The 13,786-nt window shown below is 40.9% G+C and overlaps 2 protein-coding genes across 2 annotated transcripts in view; one reads left to right on the top strand and one right to left on the bottom strand.

Annotated features, from left to right (window-relative positions):
* SGPP2 (sphingosine-1-phosphate phosphatase 2) overlaps positions 1–3,302 on the top strand; it is a 31,953-nt gene extending 28,651 nt beyond the window's left edge. Inside the window, exon 5 of the mRNA XM_082221890.1 lies at positions 744–3,302. Within this exon, the coding sequence (XP_082078016.1) occupies positions 744–1,286 (543 nt within the window). The 3' untranslated portion in view covers positions 1,287–3,302. The remainder of the gene's footprint in view (positions 1–743) is intronic.
* Positions 3,303–5,414: 2,112 nt separating this feature from the next.
* Positions 5,415–13,786, bottom strand: part of FARSB (phenylalanyl-tRNA synthetase subunit beta) — a 31,733-nt gene continuing 23,361 nt past the window's right edge. The window contains exon 17 of the mRNA XM_082221817.1: positions 5,415–6,189. Within this exon, the coding sequence (XP_082077943.1) occupies positions 6,038–6,189 (152 nt within the window). The 3' untranslated portion in view covers positions 5,415–6,037. The remainder of the gene's footprint in view (positions 6,190–13,786) is intronic.

Genomic DNA, 13,786 nt, shown 5'->3' with positions numbered 1-13,786 from the left:
CAACTTGAACTAAAAAAGGTAATTTATTTTTTGTGCTGCCAGGTAGATGAACCTATATGCACACTTTTCAATGGGCATGCAGTTGTTCAAGTCCTTATCCAAATGCATTCTAAAGGAAGTGATTCATCTGTTAATCATTAACCTGGTAATACATAAAGCAAGATGACACAAGTTTCAGGGCCATAGCCTCAGAGGTCAAGGGTTGCTATGAGACTTTAGAGCCCTTCCTGAATTTTCAGCATTTTATTATTTCATTTGATTAAAGTTAATCTTTAGCCCCTGTACTTCATTCTTGAACAACCATGCATGTTTTCCCTTATATGCCCGTAAGTAAACGGTGGCCCCACCTTCCTCTGCCCCACCTAACTGGCTTGCAAAAGGCACTAAGAGGAGACGAGCATTTGAAACTTTTTTGGTTATGAAGTTATACATTTAACTTAAATTAATTTGCTTAATTTGCCTGTATTTAGGCTTCCTGGGTAGCCTTAAGGTCCATTTAATTTGTCAGCGGTCTTGCGAAGCTCCAAAATGCATTAACTTCAAAACAATTTGGCTCTGTTGTTCATAGGTTTTCTGCTCAGCATAGTTACATGTTCAATATACATAATATGCTCAAGCATCACAGCTCAGTGATCTTTAGCAATTCATCAGGTACCCATTCTTACAGTTACTTTGGGAGAAGGATGGTCTGCTTGAAGGAAATGAGAATGCGCTGTATGCCTAACACCTCTATGTCTTTCTAGGACGTGATTGTTGGCAGCCTGATCTCAGCCATATTAACTGCTCTGGCTTATCCAACTTGGGACCTCCTTGATCACCTGATGCTGACCAGCCCCTGGTGCCCCATGTTCTGCATCGTTGTCCCCCTCATCTTATGCTACAACTACCCCAAACTGGATTACTATAGCCCCACTAGGGCAGACACAACCACTATTCTGGGAGCTGGAGCTGGAGCAATTACAGGGTTCTGGATAAACAACCACTACGTTTCAAATGTTTCGGCTGAAGAAGCGACACACAGCATCCCTTCGGTCACTGGCGAAATGCTCTTGATGGTTCTTGCACAGTTTTTGGTGGGAATTGCTGTACTGCTGATTATACGGCAGATCATCAAAAGCCTGGCTCTTAAATCACTGTGTTCTTGGTACAAGGTTTCTATTAATGACATTGAAGCTATGCAGCAAATAGAAATTGAAGTGCCCTATAAATTTATAACCTATTCTACCATCGGCCTGAGTGCTACAGTGCTTGTGCCATTGCTGCATAAATTATTGGGCTTAAACTGAATGGTGCATACTTTTTTTTAAGAAGCAGTCCTGATTATAGAGTGCAATAAAAATGCACACAGAAGCAAAAACTTGAGCAGCAAAGTGTTGTGCCTTCCTGCATAGCTCTACAACATAGATAATAGTGGAGATCTAAACTGAGTTTCCAATAATTTTTGTTTGCTGCAATCTTTTAACACGCTGTGGCTGCTTCAGCGACTATGGCTGTCTGAGCTAAACATTTAGTGCGACTAGAAGCCATGACAGACAGATCTGTTCTTCCTAGATCTAGTGGTTTGAAGAGGTTCTTCAGGGTTGTCAAACCTCAAAACAAGCCCTTCAAGGGATGCAGCCAGATCAGGGTAGTTGGAGAATAGCCTCCCTTTTAGAAGACAAAGCAAAACTACAAAGTAATTATCCTTACAAGCTTAACAGTCTGAGAATTGGGAGGAAGATAAGCACTCTCAGGGAGAAATAAGATGCTGTAAACAGGGAAACTGGGTTGGCACTGAATCTGGCTGCCCATCTAGCAGGATGACGAACACTGGAGTCATATCTTGCAAAACAGACTCCGAGTCATACAAATTCACATGTATGGGTATAATTGTGTTGTGTTCTGAACATATCCATGTTATTAAATTAGGCTGTGTCATGTCTGAAGCTGTGCTCTGGTATGGTATGCTATGGCATTGGCCCAGAATGTTGAAAACAATCACTGCTGCTGTGACTTGTAGGCCACCAAGAAATGAATTGCAAGGACCAAGTAACTGATGGCAAGTGCAAATGTGATTGCAGATTTATTTTTTAACTAATAAGATCTTCATGTCCTCTTTGTTTCCACTAATTGCTCTTGTGCAAAGTGGTATTTCCCATTGGCAATGAAGGCTCCAGCAAGACCTGTGAAACAACTGTTGCCCTGTTTGGAGCTTGAGGACAGGATGAAACTAGCATTGGTCTGACTTTGACGCTGCCATTCCAGGTGTTGGTAACTTGCTATCTGCCTGCTGCTTTACATAGATTCCCACTGTAGGGAAGCAAATATAGCACTTATCAGAGCCTTTAAATGAAATGCTGCTTAGACATGCAGATTTGAGAATTAATGTCTAAATGTTAACCTAACTTTAATATAAACAACAACAACAACAATAACCTAAACTAGGAATGGCTTAGGATGGGAGAGGGCTATTCTGTTCATGTCTTGCCCACGGGTTTCCAATAACGGCATCTGGTTAGCCACTGTAAGAACAGAATCTTGGAACTAGAAGATGCTTCCTTCTGATCCATTAAGACTGTACATATATCCTTAGGCTTCAGTATTACATTAAGGGTATAACTCCTACGTATATTCCTGCAATTTGAACTTGTCCTATAAGAAATACAGGGCTCTCATCTTTCCCGCCATGCTCATTCTTTAGTTAACATGTTCTGTAAAATGTGGGGGTTGTATGAAGGCAAAGACCTGAAACCCACGGGGAGTCTAATGACAATACAGAATTCCCCTGGAGCAGAATTTTTCAATATAAGTGGGGTTCTCTTCATCATGCTAAAGTAGACGCACTTGCAAGGTAGTGCTGGTATATATGGTATACTTGCTAAACCCCTCAATCTTCATCTAAATTGGAGGTGAATCTGTTGAGCTGGTAGGCAAGAATATGGGTTGTAAGAGAATATAAGGGTCCCTCCCATCTGCCAGCTACTGCATTCTCAACATCTCAGCAAATTATCGGTGTAACAGCAAGCTTGCACAGAACCGTGTGGTTGGACAGGGATATATATTGGCAAATAAATTTATGTGTCCCCACCTTTGCAATGGCTTCAGATTTAGCTGTAGCTCTAAAACTGCTCTTTTAAATGCATCTATTTTATTCTTTTATGATCACATATGTATGCTGCGATTTATAAACCACAACCTGCACAATTTCTATTTTTTATTGTTTTACTGTAAGTTGTAAAGTGTATTCTGAAAATTCTGACTTTATTCAAACTGAAAATGTTTCCAGAAACTATTTTTTATTAAAGCTTATTTTGTCACATACATTGCAAGTGTATTATATAAAGTAGGCGGCTTCTATGAAGCAGGCAGGCATAAATGCCAAGTGGGCAGAAGATTGAAGGGCAACCCACTATTTTCATGCAGCAGATTTTTTGTTCATAGAATAGAACTGTAGAGTTGGAAGGGGGTCTTCTAGTCCAACTGCCTGCAATGCAGGAATCCCAACTAAAGCATCCATGACAGACGGTCATCCAGCCTCTGCTTAAAAACCTCCAAGGAAGTAGAGTCCACCACCGCCAGAGGGAGACCATTCCAGTGTTAAATTACTCTTACTGTCAGAAAGATGCTTAGTTGGAATCTCCTTTCTTGTAACCTGAATCCACTGGTTCAGGTTCTACCCACCACAGCAGAAGAAAACAAGCTTGCTCCATCCTCCATATGACAACCCTTCAGGTATCTGAAGATGGTTATTGTATCTCCTCCCAGTCTCCTCTTATCATACCCAATTCCCTCAACCATTCCTCCTAAGGCTTGGTTTCCAGACCCTTGATCATCTTTATTGCCCTCCTCTGCACAAGTTCCAGCTTGCCAATGTCCTTCTTAAATTGTGGTGCCCATAACTAGACACAGTACTTCAAGTGTGTTCTAACCAAGACAGAATACAACAGTACTATGACGTCCCTTGATCTGGACACATAACTTCTGTTGATGCATCCTAGAATAGCATTAGCATTTTTTACAGCTTCATCACTGTTGATTCATGTCATGCTTGTGGTCTACTAGGACCACTACTTGCCTACTGGCAAGCCAGATGTCCCCCATCTTATATTTGTGCAGCTGGTTATTCCTATTTCATTTTGTTAGCTTTGGGCCAGTTCTCCAATCTGTTACGGTCATCTTGAATCCTGAGTCTGTCTTCTGCAGCATTAGCTACTCCTCCCAGTTTGGTGTCATCTGCAAATTTGTTGAGTATCACTCAATTCCTTCATCCAAGTCATTTATAAAGGCGTTGAACAACAACAGACCCAGGACAGAACAAGGAAACATTAGGGGGTACTCTTCGGGTTCCGTCAGCCAACCAGCTACAAATCCAAGTAACTGTCCAGCCCACATTTACCAGCTTCTTTGCAAAAGTATCATAGGGAACTTTGTCAAAGAATTACTGAAATCAAGATACACTACATCCACAGCACCCCCTGATCCACCAAGTTTATAACTATATCAAAAAGAGAGATTTGTCTGGCATTACTTGTTTTTGAGAAACCCATGTGCAGCATTCTTTTTAAATTGGTCACACACTGACTAATTGCTCACATTACTTCTTCCCAAGGTTCTCAGTACAGTGGTGCCCCGCAAGACGAATGCCTCGCAAGACGAAAAACTCGCTAGACGAAAGGGTTTTGCGTTTTTGCGTTGCTTCGCTAGACGAATTTCCCTATGGGCTTGCTTCGCAAGACGAAAACGTCTTGCGCTTTTTTTTAAAAGCCGCTTGAAGAGGCGCAGTTGCGACGGACCGTGCTTCGCAAGACGAAAAACATCGCAAGACGAAAAGACTCGCGGAACGAATTCTTTTCGTCTTGCTAGGCACCACTGTACTTCCATTTTGTCGCAGTTCCTTCCTGTTGGTGAGGACCAGGTCCAAGATAGATGAGCCCCTTGTTGCTGCTTCTACCTTCTGGGAAAGGAATTTGTCAGTGAGGCAACTGCAGAATTTGCTGGCCCTTACATTCTTGGCAGAGTTTGAGTTCCAACAAACACTGGGGTCGTTGAAATCTCCCATTACTGCCTTCTCTCTCCTTTTTGAACGTTTGGTAATCTGCCGTTGGAAGGCATCATCCAAGTCATCAGTCTGGCTTGGAGGTCTACAGTATACACGTTGTTTACATACAATGCTATTTCTCCTCCCCTCCTGTTTGGTCTCCTCCTTTTCAACATGGCAACCCAAAGAGTTCCTTTAGGTAGATGTGATAGCTTCCAAAAATGCACTGGGGCTTTCTCATTTCATATTCCAGTGGCAGTTTCTCTGCCAGCACATAAGAAGTCAGGAGGGTGATAAGATGGTGTTCTGGCACACAGGTCCAGTTTGAGCAATCTCAGCCCTATGACAGAAGCAGTGCTCACCACACCAGTCTTTCTCATGGGAACTTAGGTGTATATAAATACAGAACCTTCAAGTTTTATTTTGATCCCTTCTTTACAATAAAACAGGTTAACATATAACAGTATCTATTATAGAAATCTTGCTTTAAAACTGCTGTACTTTACAAGAAATGCACATTTCTCAACCCTGAAGAGTTCATATCAACCCTATACAAAGAAAGCTTAATTCCTCAGTTCTGTTCACATTTGTTCAACATTTGCTATAATCAATTATGTTATTTCATGCAATAAAAGAATGTGATTCCTGTTATGCAGCTATAATCTGTTACAGTTTGAGATTCAGCCTCTGGAACATTCTCGAGAACAGATCATGTTCTTTGCCCATATATATTCATGGTAATATATTGAACTTTTTTATTTTTTACATCTGACTGATGGCTCAATCTGTTAAGAAAAGCCCTAAAAAAAAACCCCTGAAGGCAGTATTATTGCACTGAAGGAACATTTAGCAAAGAGCAAAATAAGACTTGTCTATTTCATTGCCTAATTTATTAAAATTAGGGACAGTGCCCGATGGTAGAAACAGACCATCTTGGAAACAGAACTATGTGGACTTTTGCGGGGGGGGGGGGAGGAAACAGAACTATGCGGACTGAAGAAGCATGCTGTTGTTAGGATTTCACACGAAAGGCTCAATTGTGATTTCTAGGGCAGAGCAGGGCATGGTGAGCTCAAATTGGGTGACGACGTCAGGGTGGAGTACTCCTAGCTTCCCAATAATCTGCCCTTTTGCAAAGATCTCAGCACAGCGTCCAGGGAAAAAAGCAGGGTCTGAAAGAAAAGGGGGGTGAAAGAAATGAATGTTTCTCATAATAATAATAATAATAAATAATTATTATTTTATTATTTGTACCCCACCCATCTGACTGGGTTGCCCCAGCCATTCTGGGCACTGAACCTCAAGTAAACATCAAGAGCAGAAGGGTGTGTTACACGAGAATAATTTTTGCTAAAAGAATGAAAGATTGCTTCTCTTATCATAGCCCAATTTTATTAATGCTAGAGAAGAAATATTTCTTTGGGGGTGGGGGATGAACCCTTAAGTAGACCTGCTTCACATTTCCAGGGCGAAGTGTAAGGGGTTGGACTACTAGACGATGCCTTGGGGATCCTTCAACTCTACAGTTCTTTGATTCTACATTCGGTGTACAGGTTACAAGCTTTTGCACAGAGTGAGTAAGAATGATGAATCCACCAAAGCTGCTTCATGTATCGTGAAACAAAATATGTCAATGCTTGGACAAATCATAATTCAGCTAAATAAGACTTATGAGCCCCTGTACACAGCTGCTTGACCTTCTCTTCATGCAAGAGGAGAAACAAGCCATGGAGCCAGACTTAATACTAAATGGCTGTTACATTCAAAGCATGGAAACTGTGGTTAATGGCTTCCAAGCAAACAAGGATATGAAGACAACTTCATATCATGACTTATTATCCTGGCTTGTTTGGAAGCCATTAACCGTAGTTTCCCAAATGCACATGTTAACAGGCTGCTATAGTTAACTGTGATTCCTGGCTTGATTCGCCGATTCCCACAAAATAAGGAAGGAAGTCATTCACATATACGTGGGCAACGTTCTGTGGGCCAATGATGATTAGTGAAATGGAACTACTAGTCTTAAATAGACAAAATGGCACCAATAAAGGCTTACCCTCTTGCAGTTTAAGTGATTTTGTCTCTTGCTGCACCCCTATGTGTAATCAAAATCTCCTGTAACTCATTCAAATCCTCTGAAACTAATAAAACTAAACGACCAATCCATGCATTCTTTTTCTCACGGTAAAGTCACACAGTAACTTTACCATGTAATTCTAATGCAGTGAAATGTTCATGAAACACATGGGAAGAACGCTATAAGATGAGGTCATTTTTAAAAATCTTTCCTCACCCCCGAAAATTGTGGTGGATGTTTCATAGGAATCTATTGTCAAACAAAAACTGTATTAATAGTCATTCATCAAAGACTTTCCTGTGTTAAAGAGAGCAGAAACTTGGGGGTGGGCACTGGGTCCAAAGCTACGACCTTCACAATCCCTGTAGATGAGAGATCGCCAGAGGTGTATCTAGGGGTTGGGTAAGTTGGCCCCTGCTAAGGGCACAAGTCAGGGATGGGGTGCACCCCTCTCGGTGCCTCACCAGAAAAATCTGGGCACTGCCGTGGGCTGTCACTACAGCCCTGTAGAGCTCCCTCCCCAGTCGGCCAACAGCGCTGGTGGTTACTTTGTGCAATGAGACTCCCCCATGAGGATGTTGCCACCTGGCCCTCCCTCCTAGCACGACCGCTGCTTCCTGCCCTCCATTCCCCCTGCTTGTCCCGAGAGCAGACTTTCAGCTGATGTAGTAACTGAGAAACGTTAGGTGAGGTTCTGAATTTACCACAGCCGAGTCACTTTCCCCTCGTTTCTTTATGGCCTTGACCAATTTCCATCATAAGAATATTCAGATGTTTGAATTTTACTTTGGTGCCCACAAAATCAAGTTCTTATTGCCACAGGCAGAGAATATTTAAAGTGTCCCAGGGCACCCCAAAGGTTGAGGCATGAAGGTATACCATCTCTATAATCTGTAACTAAAAATGGGCAAGGCACCAAGTAGTTTGTAATTAATTCAGATATACACACACACATTGTGGGAACAGAAACTCTAAAACTAGTCTTGTCGTAGGAACACTACATGCAAGCAAGAGACAAAAATCACAGTTCATAGTAAGATTGTCACTTCTAAAGTGCTTTGAAGTTCAAAGAATCTGCTATTAAAGCTTTTACACTATGCCCCTAAGAACCAATAATTGCCTGTGTGTTCAGACTGCAGGACCGCTTTGATTATTCAGGGCATAATTCTTTGGCCACTAATCCAATCAAGTACCTAGTCTTTAGCACATTTTCTGGCTAATTGACCTTCAAAGGGCTTGTTGAATTCTCTGTGTGCTTGCCGGTCAAACACCTTGCATGGCTTTTCTTCTCTTCCCAATTCCTTCCCTTCTCCCCATGTTTGGGAGAAGAAGATTAAAGGGATAATATTGGGTCAGAGTTGGGAAAAGCTTTAGCGATCATAACAATTATATTCTTATAAGGGGATGGGGGAGAGTATCACAAATCAACACTTAAGTAACTGAGAAGCAGGAGACATTTTATTCAGCATGACTACTGAAGTCCTGGTCACATTTTCCCTCAGATAAATGGTTATTTCCTGAACATAACTGGAACAAACCAGATGACTGAAATATGGTGTATACAAAGAAACAGTGATAGTCATGCCAGCAAATAACCTATTCTCTGGTGGTTCTCCAGAAAGCCTATAGAAATCCTCTATGGCTGCTCCTGTTCCAGAAGTTTAGCAAACTCTAACCACGCAAGTTACATCCATAAAGCTTAGATTTTGAAGAGTTTACACCCAAATATTTTGTAATATGTATCGAAATGTGACAGTCAAAACTCTGAAATGTCAGTTCACATTAGAAAAAATATGTTACTAAATACATGAATTGTCTTCAATCTTTCAGGGATTAAAATGTAATATCTTTATTTGTTGCTCATTTCATAGCAAAGTGTTTAAGCTTTCCTAAATTTTACTATGTAAATTATTGTTTGATTTTTATCCTGCCCTTCCTCCCAAAGGAGCCCATACATAAACAGAAGTTACGTATTCTCTGCTGCACAAAAGCAATACTTTTACTGGTCATTCTATACGGCATATAAATCTTGTCCATGATTAAATATGGTTTTGCAAGAGAAAACACTATACTCTGCGCACTCAAATATTCCCAAACTGGCATTAGTTACACACTGTCATAAAAAAGAAGAAATAAAAAAAATTACCACTTGCAGAACAGGAAATCTGATCTGAGTAAATGGCTTATGCTGGAAGTGAAACAGTTAATAGCCCCCAAAGTTCTTAATAAATGCAAGCCTAATCCCTCAATTCAAGAGCAGCCTCTCATCTCTTTTCATCTCTTTTCATCTCTTTAAGGAACATCAAAAAGAAAAAAATATTTTACTATACATCTGAATCAGTGGGACAGGTGTAGTAGTCTCAACAGGTAAGAAGATACAAAGTGAAAAGGAATAATTGCCTAGTCTGTCCATTCTGGAGTTAGGGGACCTGAACTGTCTTCAAGAAGCAAGAGGTTTGTGCTGCAGTTCTTTGAATAAGTATTCTGTGAACTGCCCTGAGACCTCCAGGTATAGGGCGGTATATAAGTTCAATAAATAATAATAATAAATAACTGTTCTGAAACATCTATAAGGAAGTTTGTTGTTGAAAACATGCCAAAGTTTCCATTAACTATTTCCCAACATCTGAAATTCACTACCTTCCTTCTGCACTTTCCCAGTGTTAACTCCCTGTAAAAGAATTTAGCTTATGAACAATAATCGCAGTCGATCAAAAGCAACCACGGTTTACAGAGACAGTAAAAATAAATTGCCCACAGACTTGGTTTTCCCAGGCAAAATACTAGAGTTGCATTCTTCAAATGCAGAATCCTACACACTTCTTTACTTACTTGCAATGAACTTATTGAAGGAAAACATATTACTGTAGTTCTGGGCAGATGACTCAAAACTTTGTACAAAGCCAACATGTGGAAAGAGTGAGAGGGGGACTGAGGCAACAGAACGCACCCACAATTTCCACCCATAAATCATACCTTATACACAGAGCTGCTGGGTGTCAAATGGGTACTTATATTATAGGCAGCTTACTTCTCTGTGGAGTGTAAACAGACAGTATTTCGGAGGTTGGTTTGTTCTTCCTAAGTATGTCTGAAGTTCTCTACCCTTGTGATCCCTAAGACAAGATGTACTCCATGGATGCAGAAACACTTGCTAGTTACCTTGAATGCACAAGACTTTTCATATAATTTGAAAGTACCAAACAAGATAAAGTTCTCCACTACAGGCATGTTGTGGTGCTTCTATTTGGTGGTGCTGAAGACAATAAGAAACATTAGCATATAAAGATAACTGCTTCACCATCACTGTCTGAAGAGCGCTAAATTTTGGTGCCTATCTACAAACAATTTGAACAGAAGTGTCAAAATTGTTCAAATAAGTATACTGTCAGCCTCATCAAGAAATGAACCCATGCATAGACCCTAAGTGATACTGGAATAATTATTCATTCTAAGGAAGTTCAACTGGTCCATTGGATCCAAATGCTAGGGTAGAATTCGTATCTTTAATATCTTCAAGGTGATGCTGACAGTTTAATGGGAAGGTCTCAAAGCACAACTGGGGCTTGTGTGGGAAGATGTCTCAGTATATTGATGGATTTTGCTGATGGCTTCAGCACCGTGTGACTTGCCTAGATTGGCATGGAGATTATATTTTAGGGTCAGAATTTTGACACACCAACATATTTAACAAGAACTATGCTAGTATTTTTTCAGTGGCTTCAGGGACAGACAAAGCCTCACAAACACTGTGCCAGCTTTCCACTGATTTCTTGTGAGCCCACTTCACAGGTAGGACTGTCTGAGAACGACAAAAATATGACAAATCAAATCAAGATATGAACATGAGCCATGTTGGGCTGGGACCTGGGAGACCAGGGTTCAAATCCCCACTCAACCACGAAGCTCACTGGGTGGATTTGGGTCAGTCACCATCTCTTATAATAATAATAATTTATTACTTATACCCTGCCCGTCTGGCCGGGCCTCCCCAGCCACTCTGGGCAGCTCCCAACAGAATATTAAAAACATGATAAAACATCAAACATTAAAAAATTCCCTAAACAGGGTTGCCTTCAGATGTCTTCTAAAAGTCAGGTAGTTGTTTATTCCTTAACATCTGATAGGAGGGTGTTCCCACAGGGCAGGCGCCAGTACCAAGAAGGCCCTCTGCCTGGTTCCCTGCAACCTCACCTCCTGTAGTGAGAGAACCACCAGAAGGCCCTTGGAGCTGAACCTCAGTGTCCGGGCAGAACGATGGGGGTGTTGCCAGCAAGACACAGGCAATCAGGTAGGCCTGCATCGTCGTCTCTGGACGATCTCCGTTCTCCCATTGGAACAGTATCAATTAGCGACACGAGCCTCAGACACATTCCAAGACTCGTGCACACACTTTTTGCAGAGTTTCCACAATGGAAGATTCACCCAGAAGAGCATATTTACAGCTTTATTCAACATTGGTCAGAACAAAGGAAAAACATGACTGCTTGCATTCGGGTCACAAGATGAGGCAACCTTGCTTAAACTAAACAGTTCTGAGACTGGATGGGAGGCTATCTAGAAAGTTTCTATTCCATGATGGAACTCAATACAGTATATAGAAACTTTCTAGATAGCCTCCCATCCAGTCTCAGAACTGTTTAGTTTAAGCAAGGTTGCCTCATCTTGTGCCTTCTGACAATGTCCTGGGACCAGTTAGAACCAATTCATAACAGGATAGGAGAGATTATATGTAGCAGTAGGTGGGAGGTTCTCTCCCTTTGTATCACCCTAAACACTTGCCATTACATAAACATTTAAGCTGGTTCACCAGCTTGCAGTTGCTCCTATAACTCAAGTTACTGTAGGATTTATAAGGTTCAGTAGTTCATTTTTCAGGCTTTAAGAAATATAAGAGATTTGTGCTGCAGTTCTTTAAACAAATATATATATATATATATATATATATATATATATATATGGCAGAAAACTAGCTTATTAGGTTTGCATAATGCCTGACTAAAACAGCCTGCAACACATTTGTAACGCAAAAACCATTACAAACTATAGATTATAGTGTGACAAATCAAATACAAATGTTTCATATTTTGGTTTCTTTGTTAGGAGTTTATTACTAACAGCATGCTTTTATTTATTTTTTTTCTTTTTAAAAAAAGTTGCAGCTTAACTTCTGACACATCTTACCAATCTCCAAGACTCCAAGGAAAAATGGCAGGATGCAGAAATTATTCCCCAGCAAACTGCTTTGTGGCCAATCAAAGAACTAGTTGTGGACCTGGCAATAATTTAACTACCACCACTGCATGGAGCCCCAGCATGACCTGTGGGAGATTATACGGAAAATGGCCATAGGCTCAGAAATGGAAAAAAACAACAACTGAGGTGTAATCCCTCCTCTGGGAACACGAGAGGGAGGGGTGGGAAATCCCTTTCAAATTACCAACTGTCCCCCAGTATAATAATCAATGGAGTAAACTGAGAATATATCCTATTGTGAAAGGTCTCAAACAGCATTGAGACTGGTTGCTTCTGAGACTATGATTTAACATTTTCATCAAGTGCTAAGTGAAGCATGATCAATGGGTATGGCCAGGTGGACATCTCAAAATGACATTGAGATTCTTGGAACATTACAACAAAGGTCATATTGTAGTTGTGAGAGTTGTTTTCCATTTTATGGTAATACAAATGTGCAGCGCATATTTCAAAAATTGCAAATAACTCTTACTGCCAGACAAACCTTAAATGAAAAGCTGTCATTGCGATTTACTGTCATTAGGATTTTCCACACTGCGCCACACCTTCAATTAAACAAATGGAGCCCAGAAATAGAAAGAAGTGGAACACTGCTGAGATGCATCACCAGCGTTATTGCACAACTTTCCCAATGAGCACTGAAGAAGGTCCAAGACTTTAGAATGAGGCATTTACATCTCAGCTGTCAGGCTTCCAAGCGTATCTACATTATTAGGGCCACACATGGAACCTGATGTTCATGCAAAGCAGATCCTACAAAGATAGCAGAGTCTGCAGGCCTGATATTTTTCTCCTGCCCACCTGCCAGCCTCAAAATGCTCTCCAGAACACTAAGAGGCCTTCCTGAACTGCAGTGTCTGCAGTACATGACTGCTTGTGACAGAATCAACTGAAACCTGATGAAGGAACCTTACATAACCAAGGAGCTCTGCTTGTGCAATGAAAAGAGTAGATATCATCTCCTCTGCCAGTAACTGCCTCTAAAGCCTTATGCTGTGATTATTTCTAGATATGAGAGATCCTTTTAACTGGAGAGGATGGGGGGGCACCTTCTGTTTTGAGCAAAGATCTCTACTTTTTGAAAATCATGGGAGGATTTTAAAAATGTATTTCTTCCATTTAACCCTACCTAACCCTGCTCTTCCTCTGAAGAGTTCAATGATGCTTAGATATGGTTCCCAGACAGCTTTCTATCCAAGCAGCTTACAGAACCAGACATGCTTTGATTCTGTGTTAGACTGTATCATGTACCTTTGGACAGTTCTTAGGATCTAAAGTGGCAGTCCTCATGCATATACCTGGCAGAAGAAAGGACATGCCCGAAAAGGGACTTGAACCCTGAATACTAAGATTTCAAGGTTGATATTCTAAAAGTTTAACAATTCAGGCCTTTAGACAGAAAAAACAAGTACGGGAAGGGGAGGCTTCTCGTCCAT

The sequence above is a fragment of the Podarcis vaucheri genome (genome assembly GCF_965113315.1).
Source record: "Podarcis vaucheri genome assembly, chromosome: 5".
NCBI classification, from domain to species: domain Eukaryota; kingdom Metazoa; phylum Chordata; class Lepidosauria; order Squamata; family Lacertidae; genus Podarcis; species Podarcis vaucheri.
The sequence above is the reverse complement of the archived record's forward strand: the minus strand, read 5'-3'. Positions and strand labels throughout refer to the sequence as shown.